Source organism: Pseudopodoces humilis, chromosome 17 (genome assembly GCF_049639895.1).
Source record: "Pseudopodoces humilis isolate 2021_Gansu_Grassland_sample_001 chromosome 17, ASM4963989v1, whole genome shotgun sequence".
In the NCBI taxonomy this organism is placed as follows: domain Eukaryota; kingdom Metazoa; phylum Chordata; class Aves; order Passeriformes; family Paridae; genus Pseudopodoces; species Pseudopodoces humilis.
The window spans coordinates 2344035-2365865 of NC_142216.1; the positions used below are offsets into that span (position 1 = coordinate 2344035).

Sequence of the window (21831 nt, forward strand, 5' to 3'; positions counted from 1 at the left end):
AAGGGATTGAAATGGAAATATTCACGCTTTGAGCCCCACTCCTGCCCCACGCTGATGTGGGATGCGGAAATTTCCCTGCAGGGATCCTGGTTCACGCTTTGCACTCCCAATTCCTGGCTGATGAGCTCTGGGGAATCTCACGGCAGCAATTTAGGAAATTACTGCCCCACTTCTCCACCTTGGGGACAGGACAAGCTGCACTTGCTGTTCTTCAGTCTGAAAACTCGTTTTTTTCTTTGATATATTTTATTTTCTCTGGGGGACAAAGTGACCTTTGCCAGTGGCATCAGCTGATGTGCCAAACTCCCCCCGAGATGGAGATGTGGGTCCCGTGGGGCAGGGCTTGCCCCAGGAGTGGAGACCCTCAGCAAAATCCTGTAGGGATCCCAAACTGGGCTGCTGTGGTCGACCAGAGAATGTCAGCCAGAGCCCTAAATACTTGCACTTCATTTATTCTGGATTTTCCATACCTGTATACATTTATTTCATTTCACTTATCAAGTATTTATTCAGATTTTTTTAGGAGGACGATTTATTCTGTGAGAAAATGATGCGGGGCATATATTCATTTTATTTTGTTTTCCTTTTTTTGTTGTTGGCAGCACTTGGTTTTCTTTTGTGATTTATGAAATTTATTAGGATTGAAATGGGAATTCAGAAAAGAAGACGTGAGAAGGAATTATTATCTAAATTAAACTGTCTAATGTGTTAACTACAGATGAAAAACAAAGAGTATAAAGGCCTGTTCTGTGTATAAAGCTGATTCCTTGAGGGAATTTTTAAATAGGGAGTGAGATGAAGTATTTTTGCTGGTCAAGGTCTTCACAGTTTTAGTAATAGAATATATTTTGGATTTTTTCATGGCTAGAAATGGAAAATAAACTTTCCTGCTTTTCAATTGATTAATTAACACCTGAATGATAAACTACCCCGCTCAAACCAATTGAATAAGTCAGAATTAACAATTCTGATAATTTTTTCTGTATTTGCAGTAAAAGTTATTTTCCTCAAAATTTGTTGAGTTCTTTGCCACGTTCAGGTCATGGTGTGTGGCTTCCTGCATTTCAGCAGCTTGACTTTCCTTTAAAAAGTTGTCATCATGTATAATTTGTGCAATTTTTCTCCATAGCGCAAAGGATTTCAAGAGATGATGGTATAATTTTGATTCTATTTCTGATGTCATTTTAAATTCAAGTAGGTGAAATGAAAAAAAAAAAGCCCCAAAATGTAATAATTCAATGTACATCTCCACCAGGAGCTCCCAGTGGCTGCCTGTGGATAACCCAGCGGGTATTTTCAGGCTGGCACTGGTTTTGTTGGCATTGATCTCAGCTGGGGAGGATTTCTTATTTTCTGCTCTCACCCTCCTGACATTTATTCCTGAAGCACAGGGCTCTAGGAGTTGTTGGGAGGGGTTTGGATTTTTCCCACCTGAGCCTGAAGGATTCTGTTTCCAAATGCTTTTGCAGTGCCCAGAGCTGCAGCCTGGCTGAGGAGACCTGGGACAGCCAGCACTGCTCTGTGTTAATTTTACAAATCCAGGAGTCCTGCTTGGCCTGCAGGAAGCCCCCAGCAGTGCCTAGCAGAGGATAGAAGGGGTTTGTTGCCAAAATACAGGTGTCAGGAGCCAGCTGATTTGTTTTGTTTTCCAAGACATCCACCTGGTACGGCCCAGGACCTGCTGGGGGCTTCCTGCAGGCCAAGCAGGACTCCTGGATTTGTAAAATTAACACAGAGCAGTGCTGGCTGTCCCAGGTCTCCTCAGCCAGGCTGCAGCTCTGGGCACTGCAAAAACATTTGGAAACAGAATCCTTCAGGCTCAGGTGGGAAAAATCCAAACCCCTCCCAACAACTCCTAGAGCCCTGTGCTTCAGGAATAAATGTCAGGAGGGTGAGAGCAGAAAATAAGAAATCCTCCCCAGCTGAGATCAATGCCAACAAAACCAGTGCCAGCCTGAAAATACCCGCTGGGTTATCCACAGGCAGCCACTGGGAGCTCCTGGTGGAGATGTACATTGAATTATTACATTTTGGGGTTGTTTTTTTTTTCATTTCACCTACGTTGTGCTACGTGTTTTTGGGCAAGTCACTTCTCACCTCTCCTTTCATCCTTTGCTGTGGCTGTTCCCAGCGTCACCTCCTGGGCCCAGGGACTCCTGCAGCATGTATTTACCTGGATGTGAGGAGGGTAATTAATAATCCTGAGGGCCAGAGCCACCTGCAGCAGGTCTGACAGGTCCAGCTGGCCGAGCACAGCTCCTTCCTGCTCCGAGCTGGGGCTCCCCAAAATCTGGGAATTGTGCAGGACAAGGGAAGCCGAGGATGGGTGGGTGGATGGCTGCAGGAAGAGCAGGATGTGGAGTGGACACCGAGTTCTGTGTCCTGGTTTTCCCTTCCCGCACATCCCTTGGTTCTTGGGGCAGGTTTTGGGGAGCAGAGCAGCCTCGCACAGGCTGAGCCTCATTAGCAGCTCATTAGTAGTCAGTGGTAATGTCTCCGGAGTACTTCCTTCACTCCCTGTGCCTTCTGCACAATCCCAGTCCCTCCTTGCAGAGGATGGGTGTCCTCAGGGAAGGGTCGAGCTGAGTTTGCCTCTAGAAATACACCCACAGCGAGCAATTTCTGCCGTCAGCTCCACTCGCTTGAAACCCCTGTAAGAGGGAATTGTGGAGCAGCTGAGAGTCCCCGTTTGCCTTCTCATCTTTCCGTATCTTCTCTGTTCCTCCCCTTTCTGTCTTGCCTGTTCTTACACTTTTCCTTTCCGCTTGTTCCTTGCCTCTCTCTTCCTTTCTTCCTCATTTTTTTCCCCTCTCTCCTTTCTACCCCCCTTTCATCCTCTCTCTTTGTGCTGCTGGATATTGTGAGCAGTGACAGCAGTCTCTGGGAGCTGGAATCTGGGGAGATAACAGCACTGCCATGAGAACCAGCCTGCTCAGACACAATTAGCCCTGCTGGTACCTCTCACCTGGGCAGAGCTGCCTTATCATCGCTACTTCTTGGAAAATGAAGGGTCACAGATACTGATGGCAGATAGCACCGACTCCGGCATTTCCCTCTGGTTTTCATGTGGCTGGAATCCCTTCCTGGCTCCCTTCTCCCCACCATTAGTTCTGCATCCCTGTGGTTCAGCTGTGGGATGGAGAGCAGGCACCGGAGCTTCCCGGCTGGAACGGGGACCCCGGGAAAACCCACCTGGTGTGAGTGACACCACATCCAGGAATCCTGGAAGGCCAGAAATAAAATAACACATCAGTGCCCCAGGGCCTCTTTCTGCTGAATCGTTGCCCTGTCTTTGGGAACTTTTCAAGGGCCTGAGGCAGAGGCAGCTGGGATTGTGCCCGTGGGGCTGATCCGATCCCACCCTGGTTCTGCACTTCCTCACTAGGGATACGGAGATATTGGCAAATACTCCCACAATTTCTTTTCCCCACCCTGGATGGGCTTTACCATCTGTTTCTAAAGCCTGTAGGCAGTGGGGTTGTCCTTCCTGACCTGTGTTTTGGTGGTAATTTCACCCATCTGATAAAAAACCAGAGCCAACTTTGTGCTGCTGTTTTGTGGGTCCAAAGACTGCAACCAGAATAATTTCTGATTTATCCCAGTGACAGACTGGAGGCACCAGCGTGCCTTCAGCCTTGCCAGTGCCACAGGAGGGTCCCTGGCTCTGGCCCTGCTGTTTTTCTGCCAGAGGAGTAAACTGTGAGTGTGGGGGTGTGTGTCCTGGAGCGTATTAGAGCAGGGGTTGTGCAAGCCTTACTACAGGTGCACCTGTGGCTCTGCAGTGGCAGCCAGGGCCTCATGCAGGGCTGGGGCATCTCCTGGACTGAGCTGACCCTGCCTTTCATGTGCCTCCTCTCCAGCCAGCCGTGCGTCACCGCCGCTTGGGCTGCCGGGCACACGCCGTGCCTGCTCCAGAGAGCCCTGGAAAAGCCCTCCTTTCCCTGCTGATGTGGCTCCAAAGAGAGCCCTCAGAGGCAGCAGCTGCCTTTGTGGCCCCTGAAAGGCTCTCAGTTCGCTCATTTTCTCGTCCTGTAGAGAATTGCTAAGATAGGAGAATAGTGGCGGTTTTTATTTGAAGATGGGGATGGGTGTTTGCGCTGGGGACTTTGTTTTTCCTGCAAAACCTGGGCTGCCCATCTCATCCTCTGCCTTCTCTGTCCTGCCTGTGCCTCGTGCTGGTAGAGCATGATCCTCCTGTGATTTGTCCCGACAGAAGAAAACACAGGTGAATCGCCAGAGGAATGTGAATCCAATAAATTGCAACATTTGGATGTTTATCTGACCTTCAGTGTTTACCAGGTTGGCTGGCAGTGGCACGAGAGAGGGTTTGACCAACTTGTTGGTCAGCTGGACTGAAATCTGTTCTTGTGTCTGGTCAGTCTGGCAGTGCCCTAAGAACAGCTTGTTCCAAGCAAGCTCCTAAATGAGTTTATGTGCTGAACTGGCATCGTCGTGTGTTCTCACTACTGTCTCTGCTCCTTTCTCACTCCACCCTTTCAGGTTTTTGATTTCTATGCTCTTGCTCAGAATAAGCACTCTATTTTCCCCTCAAAAGTGGTATAATCCTGCTACCATTTTCCTTGGGGAGGTACAGCTGTCTCTTCTCCTTTAAAGAGAGGGCCTGACCTTTTTTTCCAGGCTGGACTAAAGCTGTGATATGTGCCCAGCACAAGGAAAGTGTAGGATGGCTAAAATTCAAGCAATAACGCCATAAACCTTAGTAAACTTTATTGCAGATTTTTAAAAGCAGTATTCAGGCTCTATCTTTGTCGCACTTCAAGCATTGTACAATTCTGGATTCTGTGGAAAGGCACCATGGATTTCCTGCTTTTCCATGGTTTGCGAATGGGCTGTGCTTAGGGAGTGCTGCATGAGAGCCCTGTGCCTCAGATCAGCCATTTCAGAACGTGGGAAGTTTGAGGACAGATTATTTTCAGCCTCTTCTCTGTTCTGGTTTTGACAAGACTGTCCCTGATAAGCCTATGGAGTCAGGAAAGCTTCAGTGATTCGGCAAAAGCCTAATCCCCGTGTCCTGCTATCATTATCAATGGGTTGCTTTAGCAGAGGTTTTGATGAACCCAAGATGGGGCCTTTAATTATTATCCCAGGCTCATTCCCCAGCGCTCCCTGTGGCCAGCTTTCCCCAGTCCATGTCCCACACAGAGCCACATCTCCTTCTCCAGGAATCTGCAGCGTCAGCTGCTGCTGCCACGGACCCTCAGGAGCCCTTTCTTGCTGCAGAGCATTTCCATTTTCCCTGGGCATCCTCTGCCTCCTCCAAGCCATCCTGGCTGCTTTAAATCCCTCTTTCTGTACAGGCTGGAACGCTTTTAATGAGCTGCTGCAGACTCATCATCGGTGAGTGGCAGCTTTTGGGTCAGCAAGTGTAGGTGGGAGAAAACCAAGTAATTCCTGTCATTGCTGTTGCAAAGCATCTTGTGCAGGGAGTTAATGCTGAGTGCCCAGGCAGGCACTATTTCATTTTCTGCATGGGGAGGCAAAGGGCAGTGTTTCCTTCTACCAATGGGATCTTTTTTTGGCCAGGGTACACGGATCAGTAGCCCCAAGGTTGGGGCTTGCTGACAGCCAGGAGCTACTGCAATCATAAATAATAATAATATTTTACAGAAAGCTTCAAGCATGTGCGCTGCATCCCTCTGCAAACTGATTTTGTAGTGACTTGGTTTCATGTCAGTTTAGCAAAATGCTGAATGTGCATAGTTCCTCTTCATTTTATCTTAAAATAGGACATCTAAATAAGGAGCTCTGTGGGCCTTTCCCAGTCTCTCCTGGCTGTCAGCTTTCACTGAGCTTCCCCACACCTCCCACTGCATTTTTCTCCAGGGTAGGAAGAGACTCTGCAATGTAAGTGGGATTATTCATGGGTGACAAATGTAGCCCGGTGTGACTGTGGGATATAGAAAAGCAGCTACAAACTGCAGAAAATCTGAGAAATGGAAGTGGGGTTTCTAGCAGCGATTTCGTGCCATAATGGCTCAGATGGCAGAGGGCTGATCCTGTGCTGTGGGTTAAAATGCAGCCTGGTTTTAGCTTTTCCATGAGCTGCTGTTTCCAATGGCACTGGGGAAGCTGGTGCTGCCTGTGCCACGGGCTCCTGCACTGTGCCAAGCCCTGGTTTCAACCCTGCTGAGGTTCCTCTTGCAGAACCAGGCTGGGGCTGGTGTCTCAGAGCCTCTGAGATGCAGGGCAGCATCACCAGCACTGCCCCTGGGGCATTTTCTCCCAGCAGAATTCCTCAAAAAAAGCCTCCATCTCCACGGAGAACCTCACAGCAGACTCGCCAAAGAACGGCTTCTTACTTGAAAAGAATTTCTAAATAAACTCCAAGCCACATTTTTATAGGCAAGGATGGTATTTGCAGAAAAGGTTAAGGCTGTAACAGGCAGTATTCTCAGAGATAGGAATTCTCAGCCCCTGCAGCTTCCCATCATTTGACATAAATGTCCCTAACCCTTGAATCCCCATTTCACATTCCCAATCAAGAAAGACACCAGGTTTTCATTTCAAAATGCAATGCTCCACTGGCTGGGGGGGGTTCTTCCCCTAAAGAAAACATACAAGAATAAAAATGTGAGGATTTCATTAATTATAAGGTTTTGCTTAACCCTGTGCAGGACCTGTTGGTGCTGGGGCTGCAGGAAGGAGCTGGGCAAGGCTTTGGGAGGCATCAGTGGAACTCCTGACTCTGGGGAGGGGGGTCCAGCTGCACCCCCTGGAATTCCCTCTCCATAATTCACTTGGGGCTCATCATCCCAGGATGGCTCGAGGCTGGAGATGTGCTGAACTTGTCCCTGGGGGAACAGGCAGCCAAATTTGTGCCTCGAGCAGGTGTGAGAGAAGCCTTTCCTGCGAGAGTCTCCGAGGGGAGCTTGGAAACACGAACATAACTAGCAGTGAAAACTGAGTGGGATTTGTGTTTCTGGTGAGATGTCAGGAAATAGCTTTAAAAATGCTCTGCTGAGAGGCTTCCCAGCAAGCTTTTAACTATTCCCTCACCTGGGAAGATCTCTGGGATGAATTCCTCAGGCGTGACGCAGCACGGAGCTGCTCTGGAGCTGCCTGGGCTCTCCTGGCATCTCCAGGCAAAGGAGGAGAGGGAAGGGCAGTACCTGGGAACCTGGGGAGAGCAGGCAGGAGCGCTGGCAGCAGCTCTGACTCAGCTCACCGTGTGGGCTGACATATGTAAATTGCCATATACATTTGTAAATGTTTTGGTATGCCTGAGCAAGCCAATATCTGGAATTAATTTTGTTCTTTTGGGAGGCAAGACAGGGAGCCCGTGAAGAGGATAAGTCCAATTGGATCACAAGTATGAACGCTGGTGGGGTTTGTTCAGCTGGCTGTGTGTGGATGTGCATTTGCAGCTCGAATTTTCTGGGCTTGGTTTTCCTCACCTCACTTGTAAAGTGACTTGGAGCAAATTGAACTAAGATCACTCCAGCCTTGAAGCAGACTTGTAGCTGGTATTAAACATATTTTAGTGGGTTGTGCAATGCAGAATCTTTGCTCTGCAGTCTGCTTTAGTGTTTCTTTTTCTCCCTGCGTTTCTGCACTTTCTAATGTCAGCACTCTGTTACTGACTGTGCTGTTTGGTGAGATGTGATGCCCTAAGGGGAGCTGGGGGTCGTTTCTCCATCACTAACGTTTGCCACTTTTGGGAGCAGGGTGCAGGCTCACCATTTTACATGTTAGGAGATGAAAAAGAACTTTTTTGGTTGAAATTGTGGGGAGGATGGTAGAGGCAGAATGCAGCTGCATCGCAGCCATGGTGAGGAGCAGCTACTGCAAAAAAAAAAAAAATACACATAAAAATGCACTGGGATGGTGAAGGGTCCAGCAGAAGTTATTCCTTGGCTGTAGCCTGAGTGCAGGTTGGTCTGAGCTCACATCCCACCAAACTCTGTGACAGCTCTGCTGGCAGGATGCACTCTCCCGTTGGTGTTTGACAGTCCATGACAGGATTATAAAGAGCTGCTGCACCTACAGGCAAAGAAATGCTACAGGTCCTACATTGCTGCAAATCACATTTAGGCTTGTGAAGCCCATCTCATCCAAAGGCTTCAACTGGATTAGTTATTTTTAAACTCCACAGAAGGAGTGTTAAAAATGTGCTTTTTCATGCAAGCAGCCTTAAGAAAAAAATAATTTAAAAAAAAATTCCATGCTTTATGTTCTGAGGTGCTTTCTCATAATTTCCCCATCCCTTTGCTGCCTACACCCCGACACTGTATGAAAATGACTTTGGAGACAACACAAAGGACTGTATCTGCAGCTTGCTTTTTGTAAACCTTAGGATTTTGCTTTTCTCCTTTGCTGAGACTCCAGTAAGCATCTAAGATTTCGATATCTGATTTAAGAGAGAATTATATCTCCTGTGACATCCCTGTACAGAGCCACTGGCTGGTACTTACTGATAGGTTATTAATAGCTGCCAGTGAGGAGTGAAAAATGGGTGTCCTCTGGTTTTAGGGTAAAACCTTGATGGGGTAACTTGCTGTGTGACATGAACTGAGTCTCTCATACGTGCAGGACAAATCTTATCAGCTCTTGCAGCTTGCAGAAAGGGTTGCTGCTGCATTTGTTAATGGGTCTGGCTGGAATCCAGCACCTGGGGCTTAGGGGGCTGCCAACACCTTGCCCAAAGGCAGGTGCTGTGGTCAGCCACAGATCCCCTCCCTGGCTCCTCTGGGATGCACTTAAGGATGCTGGGCTGTGCCTAAAGCCTGAACACGGTGTGCCACTGCAGAGGGGCTTTGGGAACCCGGGATGGTCAGGGCAGTGAGGAGAAACCCCCAGCAGCTGCAGCCCCTGCTCCTTCCCTAACCCCAACCTGCTGATTTACAGCCATGGGGTGGCTCTGGCAAGCTGCAGCGATCACAGCCCATGGGAAAACCTCCTGAAGGGGCTTTGTCTGAGCTTGAGAAGTGCAGGAGCTTCTGCTCCCTGGTTGTTTTTTCACCCTCCAGTCGATTCTGCATCTCCCTTCCTGCCTCAAGCCAAGCTTCCAGGTCCCAGACCAGCAGCCAGCAAGGTCCCCCTCTCCTGGGGAGTGACACACGAGGGTTGTGCCCTGCTCTGGAGGAAGGTTTGGCTCTGTCCCCATGTCCCTCTGCCACTGCCTGGCTGTGGGGGACGAGCAGCCAAAGCACTTCTGTCCCCCCTTGGCTGCAGCTGCTGGCTCAGCTTCAGGGGGCTCTTCCCACCCCCTGATCTCCCAGCAGCCGAAATTCCAGCTAAACAAAACCCAGCCACAGACTTATTCAAAACATTTATTAGTGTTTAAGGAAAATAATAGTGTGTGAAAGGTACAGAGCTTTGTCTAAAGCCATATGCATTTTCTTCATTTACAAGCTTATTTGGCTGCAAACTCTACACGAGATAAAACTAGTATGTTTTTCTCACAGAGATTTGGAATTAAGGACAGTTTGTCTTTATTTATTTTATTTTATTTTATTTTTCTCCTTTTAGTTCAGCACTGTAAGTTAGGACAGCATTTTCCAGGGTTTACTGCTATCTTTTTTCCTGTAGGCGTTTTGCTTCTCTCGCAGTATTTTCATTCCAGAACAAGGCTCATTCCAGATGCAAAGCATAAAGGAAACATTCATACCTTGGCTTTTAAGCTAAACCTCCTTCATGAACAGCAAGTTCATAAGGAATGGTAATTAAAGCATCATACAGTATCTAAATGGACTTTTTTTTTTTTTCTTCCTTTTTTTTTTTTTTTTTTATAAAGAATTAAGGCTATGTAGATGTCACAATAAAATAATCTCAGGTAAAACGCACCCTATCTGTTAGATATGAAAGAAAGGTTTAACAATAAATAAATGATTTATGCTGTCAATAACATTATGGAACTGTATAAAACTATATTTACGCAGCTTTAAACATAAAAAAAACCCATACTAGTGGCATGAATATATACAACACAGGTCATGACATACGTTTAAATTATCATAGCCAGCAGTGTTCTTTTTTTAAATGGGGACACTATAATAAATAGAAATGTTAAATATTTACAATAATAGCATATGTGGAATCAGTAGATGAACACATAAAATCTTCACACACAGAGGAAAAAAAAAAAATAAAATGATGCCTTATACAAAAATCCCTCCCACCCACAGCTTGTCCCCCCCACTCCCCAATTTTCACTGACTAAACAAGGGGAATACACAATTTTCCCCACAGAACCAATGAATACAAATAAAACTGTATGCATGCTGAGGTGATATGTTGACTGAGACATTCAAAGATGTAGATCTCTGTTTGGTTCCCATTGATGAATCAAGACCTCTAACGACAGAGGGATCTTATTTTAGTTCAATGCAAGAACATTGGTAGCAAGTTGTTGTTTCTGGTTTGTGTTAGTTGGTTGGTTTTTTTTTAATTGTTTTTTTTCTTTTTTTTTTTGTGCTAAAATGCTTGGATTGTCTTTTTGGTTTGAGCTTGTTCTTCGTGGTGGTTCTGTGCCACCAAGGGGGAGAGGACACTTGCAGGGAAGCCACGGAGGCACACGCCAGAAACCTTCTTAGGGTGCCACCAGCAGGTTTTTGGAGCACAGGAGGTGGCCAAGAGAGTCAGGCCCGAACCAAGCTGCTCTGTGGGGCAGCCTGGGTGCCCCAGGGGTGGCTGAGCTGCCACCAGCCCCACGGGGCAGATGCCACACTCACTGCACCATCACCGTGCTCTTTGCTGCTGCAGCACCTGGCCTGATCCCAGCTCTTCCCACTGAAACCTGATGAAAATTTCATCACAGAACTTGGCTAAAACCGGGCAGCGTCAAGGCCACGTCGCTAAGCCAAGGCCTGGTGATCACAGAGACACCTTTTCAACTCAACTGTCCCCTCTTGCCTCCTACGTGGTTGCTATTTAAAGCAGTGCCTCCAAGTTCTGCGGGTGGATCCCTGCATTAAACCCTGAATGTAGCTATTAGGAGCCGTGCTCACTTAGCAGGAACTGAAATCTGAGTTGGAAATTGTAGCCAAATTCCAACACCCTCCTCTCCTGTTTATGCAGCTCCTTCCCACCATGCAGCAAGACGTACGTTAGTTCACTGGGTACGTTCTGTCTCTGATGAACTGCCTTCCTGCCCCCACAGCTTTCCTCCCAAACTTTCTAAATGAGAAGGCTCCAATCCCCGGTGTGATTCCCACTTTCTAAGAGAACCTCCCCTTTTTTTCTCTAGAGGAAGCTGAGAGCTCACCCTCCTGTCCCTGGGGGTGCTGCAGCCTCCACTTCCAGTACAATATCTGGGAATATAGGATTGCAGAGCTGCAACCTGAGAATAACAATTGCATAGGGGGGTAGGAGAGATATGGCCAAACACCTCATTCACACTTGAAACTGTTTAAAGACAATAAGCTCTTGACACTCTTCACCTTTACTAACTCATTCTGTGGAGACTGGTCGTCGTTACCTGCACAAGAATTGAAAAACCCAAGTCAATCCCCTCTCCTTGTCTTTGGCATTTGGATAAACCAAGCTATAGGCAGGTTAGAGTGGGGCTCCACATCCCAGCAAACCACACCACACTGCTAAGGAGAGGCTTCTGATGGGCCTTCAATGCAGCCCTAATAAGAACTAAATATATGGGGATTTATAGGGTCCTTCTGCTGTCTGAGCCCACACCTGCCCCTTTAGGCTTGGGCTGTAAGGGTGGAAGACCTGTATCACTGAGGGGGCAGATGGAAGCAGAGAATATGCACAGGGTTTGCAGAGGTCCCTAGGAATTCTTTTGGGGGTCCTGCAGCCTGTGCAAGTGTTAACAGTCACATTGCCTTGTCTGGAAGCTGATTACTTGCCTTTGAAGTGACTGGGTATGGTTCTGTGATCAGCAAGTGTCAAGTTATACAGTTGTTAAAAACTAACAGGGGGGCACTTAAAACCAGGCAGAGTCACCCAGGTGGGAACAATGGCTCAGAAGTGACTTCAGAGAAAGTGGTGGAGATCCAGAGCACACACGGTTCCTGTGCCAGAGACGGGGCAGCTCTCCTTGGAGAGCTCCACATAGAGAGAGAGCCCTGAGCTCTGGCGTTCCCAGCCACAGGCAGAAAATAAATGCCCCTGGAACTCAGCCATCTGCTGTAAGGCTGTGCCCTAAACCTTTGGAGGTGTTAAGCCACAAGCAGCCACATGCAGCCTGGCAAAGCCCGCTCGGAACCTTCTCCCCTGCCAAGGAGACCAAAGGGAAAAAAAACCCCAACAAAACAACCCATAATTAAAAAAAAAACCAAAACCAAACCCCCAAAACCAAACCCCAAACCCAACAACCCCCCCGAACAAGATCCTAAAATTTCAGACGATGTCCGTTTCATGAAAAACGGGGAAAGAATTTAGCTGGAGACATTTTGCCACCCGAGTGCCGAGTTTGCTGGATGGATAACCCATTGCCACTGCTCTCCCTTTGCTACTATATACACACTGACGCCGAGGTCCATAGATATCTTGCAATGCCCTGTGCTTGACCTCTGAATGGGAAATGCTTTGGAATGTCCATAGACGGGAGGATGGAACTCGAGGGAGGAGGTTTCCGGGGGAGGGCGGGGGGGAAGGGGGAGCTGGTGCCTCTTTTCACCTCCGGATGTCGGAGAAGTCGGACAGTTCGTCTGCCCGGTCCAGGATCCCGTGGGCCCCTTTGGGATTGTGGCCCCCAGCTTTGACCCGAGCGTTGGAGTGGCCCTTGGTACCTCTCTCCCCCTTGGCTGCTCGCGAGCTCTCCCTGTGCTCGGGGTCGGCGTGGGCCACCATGTCCCCACGGCCAGCACCGGCCCTGCCGCCTTCCCCCACCTTCCTCTCGGCCCCCAGGACGGCGTCTCCGTGCACGGCCGAGGTGCAGAAGCTCAGGATGGAGCAGAGGCTTCCCCAGTTCTGTTCACACTGGGCCTGGACGCTCCTCGTTATTGCCTTCTTCACCTCCTCTCCACAGGTGAGCAGGATGTTCACTAGGTCAACGTAAGGCCTGGAGGGAAAGGGAGCAGCGAGAGGAAAGTCAAGAGCCGTCCCAGGGAATCAGGAAAGAATCTGCCTCAGCCTCACCTCCCAGTGGTGGGAGCCCCCTGACTCAGCAGCAATTCTGCCCACGTTAATTATGGAAAATCCCTCATTCTAATCAGCTGCTTCCCTGCAGGAAATGCACAGTGGCCTCCGTCAAAGCCTCTCTTGCTCTCCCCCTGGAGAAACTCTGGGAGAACTGGAATGTTCACCAGAGGAACAGATGAGCTCTTGCTTGGCAAGTGGAAGAACTATCTCACACTTTCTGCCTCCCATCTCTATTACTCAGGACACAAGGCGAAGGACACCTGCTCCTGTCCAGAGCCATCAGCTTCACCCAACAGGCTCTGCCTCTGGGTGAGGTTCAGAGTATTCACCAGCCCCCAGTCTGGTGAGGGAGGCGTTTTCTCACCTCCGTGAAAGCAACAAATACTCATCCAGAGATTCTCTGGCTTTCCTCATCATCTCCACTGGCTGTTGATCTCCATCACAGGCAAGATCCTATCTGGACCCAGGATCTGCCTGAACAGCGCTCAGACAAATGGAATCCACTTTGGTGGCACTTTTTCTTCCCACACCAAGTTTTATTTCTTCATTTCCTTCAAGAGCTTTCAGTAGCCACCTTTTCCCAGCCAAACAAGGCCTCAGAACATGCCCTGGCTCAATCCCCTCAATTCCCACCCAGCCCTGAGTGTCCCCAAGGCACCAGCAGCTTGAGCACAGGCACTTGGGCTTCTCAGCCACAGGTCACCGAGTGCAGCAATTTTAAAATAGTTGTGGTCACAAGTTTTGTGGGTCAATATTGATGTTGTCTATTGACACAACTGCTCAGCTGCTTGCAGGGCCAGAAGGACGTGCTTAAAAATCTTCCACGGCAGGAACCATCCACAGCACAAGTGGAAAGCTGCCCAGGGTCAGAAGTCGTGGCTGTGTGGGGTGGGTGGTGGGAGTGCACCTCTTGGGCACCCCATCCACCAGCTGTGGACAAGTCTAAATCTCTTCTCATTAACTGAAGACAGAAGAGATGAGGAAAACCAACAGCATCTAACTCTACCAACTGCTTAACCTAATTTTGAGAATCGCTAATCTTGGAGAGCCACCTATTCCCCTATCTCAAAATACTTCCCATGGCTGGATTGTTCCTGCTGCTCAAAAAAAAAAAAATAAAAAGGTTACTTGGAATGCAGCAGGGACGAATCTGCCAAGGCCTGTCACCACTTCCACCATAGCAAATCAGCCTGACCCCCACAGCTGACTCAGGAGGAGGCTTCACCGCCCCGACCGCGTTCCGAACACTCATCGGGAGAGAACAGTCAGAACAAAACAGAGAACAAGCCTGAGAGCTGCCACTTGCTTCTCTGCTCTTAGGTTTTTGTTTTAAATGGAAAGTAGGAGATAAGAGAGAGCTGAGCAAGTTGCATACAAAGTGTATCCAGCAAAAGGATATAAACCTCCCTCCCTCCCAAGAAATGAGTTCTTGAAATTGGGCATAGCCTTTGCAGAAATCTTTGTAAGAAAAAACTGGTATGACTAAAAAGTGGCTCAGCTGCCAAATATTTCAGGTATTCAGAGCCTGCCAGAGCCCTGTGGATTAATACTGGCCCATTTCTCCTTGCCTGTTTTACTTTCTGCATTTCAGCCGGCCTGACCAGACTACCTGAACTGAGCACAAGGCTGCAAGTCAGCAGACGTGATTTTATTTCCAGCTCCGCCACACTTGCCTATTGATCTCAAACAAGTTCCTTAGTTCAAGAGCTTCAGAGATGGCCTCTAAATTTAGGGGAGGGGAGGAGGCTGGCTGGTTCTATTTGGGGAGTCCCGCATAAGAGAGCCGAGCTCCCGCTCCGGGAGATGCTGGAGTGTAGGAAGCGCTAAATGAGATCATGCAAATTATAGGTGTTCAGCTGAATGACCCTCTCTTCTCCAACCAACAACCCCCCAGTTCAGCTCCCCAGAAATAAGCAGCTGCCTCTGAGCATTCCTGCTTGAGCCTGTTCATAAAATAAGGATAACTCACTCCTCCTTGGACAGGCTTTTGGCTCGCACAGTTCTTTTCATCCCCAAATGATGGGGGGGTTAATTGGTGCCGAGTACCCAATTTATAGCTGCTGACACAGCCCAGGCAGTGCCCAGAGAGGTGCTGCTGGGCAGGATGGAGCCCTGCTGCCCTTCTCCCTCAGCCAGCAGGATGCTGCCCATGGCCCTGAGCACAGCAGCTCTGCCCCCAGCCATGCCTTTGATCCCAGCCTCAGGAATGTCCAGAGAAAGGGCTTTGCTTTCGGGCCACCATGGCCAGCTTGAGCAAACCACAGCACAGGATTTGTGGGAGTAAACTGGCATTGAAGCATCTCTCTGCAACTGCTGCTGAAATATTAGTGGGGGGGTGGTTTTCAGCACTAAGGGAACCAGAGCTCAGCTCCCTTGGGTGGTGAGGAAAATAAAATGCAAGGCTGAAATTCCCAAAGAAGCGATTCAGTAAAAAAAGAAATCGCCTGCCATGACTGCTTGGATTTGGAGTTTCTGTGCTAATATCAAGGCACAGAGGTGTGGTAGGAAGATGCTCTAAGGTTAAGCCTGATGCCAGGCTGTGGCTCAGCCTTCTTGTTTCAGGAGTGAGACGTTCACCTGCAAGAAAAACAGGCTCTGATTTCTGCATTTGTGCACAAAGAGTCAGTACAAACAGCTTATGCTTAGTTTGTTGCTGTCATGTAGCAGCTTTGATCAATTCCAAGTAGGATTTGTGCCTGCCATTCCTTGGAGGACAGCTGTGCTCTTAGTTAGAGGAATGAAGTCCTCAAAAATCTGACTTGTGCCTTCATTTTGTACAACCCCATGTTTTATTAAAAAGCATCTGAGATTAATAAAGAAGGAAGATGAATGGGAGATTACCTGGGGGACTGCAGCTCTTTCAGGGACAATTAACTACAAGACATTTCAAAGTATGTATTTAAAGAAGAAATTATCATCTTGCTGACAACTTTGCATAAACCTTCTTCCCCCTTCTCTAGTTGTCACCTCTAACAGGATACTGGGGTCAAAGTGATGCCTTTGAGCTCAGAAAAACTAAATAAACCCACTGTGAGATGCCCCTGGAAATGGCAGACACTGCTGGTGGATTTCCCAGAGCACCAAGGGGACCGGCAGATCCAGCTCATTTCACCTCCTTCCAACAGTCACATCTCACCCTTGGTACACAAACCTCAAGGGGCCCTGCAAAGAAAGCTTTACCTTGGTGCTGTACCTGAGAAAACAAGAGGTGCTTAAGGCCAGAAGGAGGTGAAACAGCTCTTGGGCAGATGCACAGCCCACTGACACTCCTGGAAGGAGCTCCCACGCTCTGACTGCACCAGCACGGAGGCACTTACTCATGCTGCAGCAGGTCTTTGAAGTGAATCATCTCCACAATGACCTGGACGTTCTCCTTGGCAGCAGAGCAGAGGTCATGCTTCAGGTAGCACTCCCGCTGTAACTGGAACACCATCTCTTTAATGGCAGGGCACTTACGGCTGATGCAGCTGAATTTATGCCTCAAGGCATGAGCCTTACACTTCAGAGCGTCTTTAATGAAGGATTTTCCCTGAGAAGGAAAGAAATGGAGTAGGTCTGTATTTTTGTCCATTAAGCACAGCAGCTGATTTATGCCCAGCCAGCTGCTTCTCTGCAGGACAATGTCAAGGGTTGTTACTGTGCTAAGGATATCACTTAATGGCTTTCCCCTTCTTCTCTGCCCTTAAAGACTCTGCCAAGTTACCCAGCTCTGCTGTCCCAGTGGACCTGAAACACCCAGGGCTTCCCCACTGCTGCTCTGAGGTTTCCTCTGCCCCAACAGCTCAATGCCCAACGAGGGAAAGAGCAAAAGTAAGCACCTTGAAGTAATTCAGTGCTGGAGTTACTGAATTAATTTGCTTCCAGGGTGGCAGAACAACAGGTTCACACAAAGGAGAGGGCATCCTGCCATGGCTGAGCTCCTCAAGACCACAAGCAGATACCCATTCAGGAACTGCAGGCGTTTTTCTCATTTTAAAATTAGTTTACAAACTCACAGAAATGTATGCACATCTATATGCACCTGCCCTATTCCTCAGCTATCAGTATTTTCTTGCTCAGAGAGGGACTCAAAGCAGCACTAATAATAATAACATTCATCATCATCATCATTCACCCCACAATGTCTTCATGTCTGTTGCAAGAAACTCTGAGATTAAGAAAATCAGATCAAGCAGCTAAAAAATAATGTGGAGGAAAGTTTCTTTAGCAGCATCTCTTTAACCACTGTGATTCCTTCACTCAGTTGCTTGGTGGCCATCAAATCTATCCCTTCCTTTCCCCTTTTATTGGACCCTGCAGCTACAGCTCTGCTCAGACTCCCAGTGCTTTGCTGAGCAATAGACCCATGGAAGCCTCCTGCCCTGCCTCCACCTCCTCATCAACCTCAGATTCTTTTATGCAGGTGCTCCATGAAGACCAAATCCTTGCTCCTCTTTACCCAAGAGTGCACTGGCCCAGCTCCACTGACCCTAAATAAGATTTCCCCCAGACCTGCAAGCAGATGTCCCCAAATTGTTTCAAGCCAGAAATGTTTCTTGCTCATCAAAGAGCTGCTTCATCCCTTCCAGTTTCCCATACCAAAGGCATTCCCTCGCCCTTCCCTTCAGGAACAAACACACAGCACAGTAGGCAAATAGGGATGAAAAAGAGAATTCTTATATAAACCCAAACTGACATCAATTCTCAGGTTTCCGAGCAGAGAACAGAAAATGGCCAGTGTTAGTCTTGTCATTTAATGCAGCTTGAAATAACTGGGCATGATACAGAGAGGAGCTGTGAAAAGCCATGTCATAGCAGAGGCTAAAGTCACCTTCATGTTAAATAAAGCTCCAGGGGTTTAAATCTTCTGCTCTGCACTGGAGACAGCCTGGATGTGAGATGGGCTGTGTTTGATGAGCAGTATCTGGGGATCTGGCATCAGCCTCCACAGGCACCATTCCCTGCCTTCCCAACTTTCCTTCCCTACTCCCTTGGTCAGCTCTGTTCACTGACAGAAATATTGTGTAGAAATGAACCAGTGTTTTCTGGAAGCCACTTGGAAATGAAGTTGAAGGTTTTCAGATACCCACAAAAGCAGCAATTCCCATTTTAATGAGCAGCCAGGCGCTTTGTACATCCTTGAACATTTGAACCTAAAGCTCCAGCACTACAAAAAAGTGCTCCCTGCTGGGTGGTCCCAGCACCCCTCATGGGACAGGCTGGATCCTGAGGACAGCCCTACTTTGTGCCACGCTTTTGGCAGTGCCATGTAGCCCGTGCTTTTAGTCAAGTTATTCACTAAACTGCCTGCTCAGGCCCAAAATGCCGCCGGCCCTTCGGAATGTTCCCTTCCCTCCACGCTGGAATGGGAGAGGAGGTTTACAAGACATAATAACAGGATGTCTCAATGATGCATCAATGGTCTGGGGAGAAAATGAAGGAGACAAACTTAATACCACATACCATGGAAGTAACGTATTTTAACGTCAGCACTCGAACCCAAGGTCTGAGTACAGCAGCTTTAGGAGGTTGCCTGGGATGGTTGTGTGCAAGTCTTGAGGGCCAACTTTAGTGACTGCCCCTTGGGAAATACCAAGATAACTCCAAATGAGTTGGGAGCCCAAGCTGCGTCTCAGAGTTGGCTTTGATCAAACACGGGGTAGAGGCTTAAGCCGCCCAGTGTTTCTTAAAACCAAGTTTGGCTCCATGAAGGGTTCTGCTGGAGTTATCCTGGCTACAGGAGGTGGAAGGGATCCAGGGAGCTGCAGCTACAGCCAGCCTGTCTCCTAGGACAGGCTGCACACCGCTGCTTTATTACTGTCCTGAGGGTCCCGATTCTGGACCTTTCCACAGAAAAATTCCTGGCGAATTAGTGAATCACGGCAGAAGCAGGCTGGCTCCGGGAGTTTTTTGTGCAAATATGTGTTAAGGAGCTGCAGTAGGTGCCAGGTGTGTGTTAGAAGCAAGCAGACAGGTAGGACATCTCCCCGTGTTACCTGGGCATCGAATTTTCCAGCGTTGTGCAGGAAGGTCATGCAGATCTCGTGTAAGCCTCGGATCTCACAGGAATTGTTCTCAAAGCATTCAAACACTCCACATCCCACATCGCCAGCATTGACCAGGCAGTGCTGGATTTCAGCTAGAACGAGTATTGGTTAGAGTTAATTTGAAGAACTCTTCACAGGAACTGGTGGTGGGTAGGGGAGACGAGAGTTGTTTTGCTCCCAACATCAGTGTGAGAGAAAAATGTGTGACAGTGGTTAATCGTACCCGCAGCGTGCCCGTTTTTCGCAGGAATTAGGCCAAAACTTGGATGTATTGTGTTATGAAAGTGATATCCAAGGAGTAAATGCCAAATCCACTATGCTTACGTCAAGCTATTTCACTTGAGAACTGTCTCATACTCTTGAATTCCTCAGGAGCAAAGGACAGGCATGATTTTTGCTCTCTGGCTCGTGCAATGCCCCCCCCCCAGCAAATTTAAGTGCCAAAACGAGAAGCCCAGGACCCAGCCAGCCAAAATTTTTCGTTTTTGGTACTTTGAGCAAGTTTCTGGCCATTTAGCATGATGTTTTTTACAGACCACTGGGTTTTGCCTGTCAGGATGTCTGTCAAGTTAATGGCAAAACTCCCACTGATACGTGAATTCCTTTGCACCAAGAGTTGTACAAAAATTTAACTGTGTGCTCAGCTATGCAGAAACCAATAGAAAATATTTATATATGTAGTACATAAAATAGATGTACTGGAGCTAGCAGTTACATATGTGTTTATTCTGCCCTTTCAGATGTTACGTAATACATTAAAAAAAAATGCTGTCTAATACTCACTTCCAAAAAAGAAAAGAAAACAAAACAAAACCCAACCAAAAACACCAAACCAAACCCCACCAACCCAAAAATCTAATTCTTAACACGGCACCTTCTGGTCCTTTAAAATAAAATAGATGTAGTAGTACTGCCAGAGGGAAGGTGGTTGCTGAAAAAGCCTGGGGATAAAGTTAAACAGGGGCAGCTTTTAGACCAGAACTGAGGATGCTAAGAATTCCTGTACTCTGTGCCCTGTGGTACCTTTAATTAAAGTTCGCCCTTGGGAGCCAGACTAATCCCCCTGGAACCGCAGCGTGTTTCAGCCATCCCCAGCCTCCCCCTCTGCCATGCGGTCCATTTGCAAGTCTTTACAGCAACTTTCGGTCTAATTTCCACCCGCTGCAAGGCAGAGAGAGGAGCCGGGGATGGAAACGAGGAGCCTGCCGGAGTTCTCACGACCCCCCCGCCACCATCTCAAACCCAAACCACGGCCGCCCCGCTTTTTTTTATTATTTTTTTTTTGCGTTTTCCTCCCCCCCTACCTTTCATTTCCTCCCTTCTACCTGCCCTGAAGTGCATCTGGGGGTGGCACAGGGGAGCCCCGGGGTGGGATGCAGGGATTGTCTGAGCCACAGAGGGGAAGCTGCGCAAATGCTCCCGCAGCGGGCGGGGGGAAAGGGGCTCTGGAGCCCTTTGTGGAGCCGGGAGCTCTCGGGGCCGGGAGCTCTCGGGGCCGGGAGCTCGGCTCTGGTGCTTGTGTTGGCATCCGGATGCAAACCCTTTGCCGGATCACATGTCCTGGCTCCAGCGTGCTGAGAACTGCACAGTGCCGTGATTCACATGTGGCAGTCCCTAATGGGCATTCGTGCATTCCTGCTCGTGTGTGTTTAAACACGTCTCGCAGCACGGAGAGTGTTAAAAGAAAAAAAAAAAAAAAAAAAGAAAGAAAGAAAGAAAAAAAAGGGGGTGGGGGGGAAAGGGAGAAAAACGGGAGTGGGGGGGGTGGGATGAAGGAGGGGGAGGAAGGGAAGCGTCTGGATCCCGCGCTCTCTCTTTGCACGGCTGGGAAGCGATCCAGCCAAGTGCACGCCCCAGCTCTCTCTTCCTAGGCAGATAATGCCCGGGGGAGGGAGCGCGGGGGGCGGGAGAGGAGGAGAGAAACCCCCGGCCCCTTGCATCATTGCCCGGCTCCCTCCGGCAGGGAGGCAGAGCCCCGCTCATCCCCCGGGCCCTCCCGGCTGCCCCCGGCCCTCCCAAACGCTGCGCCGAGAAACTTTCTCCTCCCCGGGCTCGCAGCATCTCGGCGGGGCCGCGGCCGTGCTCGGGCAACACGTGCTTGGCAGAGCCGGGCTTTAAAGGTAATTAGGAGCCAGCTCCGATTTCCTGCGGTGATTTACGCCTGACGGTCGGACACCGAAATAAAACGCCTGTCATAACTCGAGGCGGCTGCAGCAGCAGCAGCAGCGAGGGGAGGGGGACACGCAGAGCCCGGTGCCCCCCCCGCCGTACCTGTGTTCTGCAGGGACAGGCGCCCCTTCTGCTGCGGGGTCCTGTCCTGCGGGCCCTCCGGCGGGTGCGTGGCCTCAGCGCCCGCGGCCGCCCGGGCGCTGGCCAGCAGCAGGGCCAGCAGCAGCGCCGGGGCCAGCAGCTTTCCGCCGAGCTCCGCGCACATGGTCGCGCCTTCCCCCCGCCGCCGCCGCCGCGTCCTCCCCCGCGGGGTGCCGCACCCGGGCCCAGCGCGCTGCTCGCCGCGGCCCCGCGAACCGCATGTGCCCGGCGCGGCGGCGAGCGCGGAGTGGCGGCGGCGGCGCCGGAGGGAGCCTCAAATATCCCCGCCGAGCCCCGGTGTCACTCGCATGAGGGAGCCGAGCAGGTGTCGCTCCGCGCCGCGGCCAATGGCAGCCGCCGCCCCGCTCCGCCCGCCCGCCGGGGGCCGGCCCTGCCCCGCCGGCAGGTTGCAGCCGCCCGCCCCCCGCCCCCCCCG

General features: G+C 49.5%; 1 protein-coding gene across 1 annotated transcript; it reads right to left on the minus strand.

Annotated features, from left to right (window-relative positions):
• Positions 1 to 9277: 9277 nt before the first annotated feature.
• On the minus strand, positions 9278 to 21543 carry STC2 (stanniocalcin 2). Its single transcript, XM_005523672.3, has 4 exons — positions 21357 to 21543; positions 19035 to 19177; positions 16377 to 16588; positions 9278 to 12979 (listed from the first exon to the last, which is right to left on the minus strand). Exons 1-4 carry the CDS (start codon positions 21517 to 21519, stop codon positions 12592 to 12594), a joined length of 906 nt encoding a protein of 301 aa, XP_005523729.2. The 5' UTR covers positions 21520 to 21543; the 3' UTR covers positions 9278 to 12591.
• Positions 21544 to 21831: the final 288 nt, after the last annotated feature.

Bases quoted from the DNA above. Each gene is read 5' to 3' on its own strand.
- STC2 (XM_005523672.3), bottom strand. From the start codon at position 21,519: ATGTGCGCGGAGCTCGGCGGAAAGCTGCTGGCCCCGGCGCTGCTGCTG. The intron at 19,178-21,356 runs GTACGGCGGGGG...TACTCGTTCTAG, and splicing joins CCTGTCCCTGCAGAACACAG to CTGAAATCCAGCACTGCCTG. The intron at 12,980-16,376 runs GTAAGTGCCTCC...CTTTCCCTCCAG, and splicing joins AAAGACCTGCTGCAGCATGA to GCCTTACGTTGACCTAGTGA.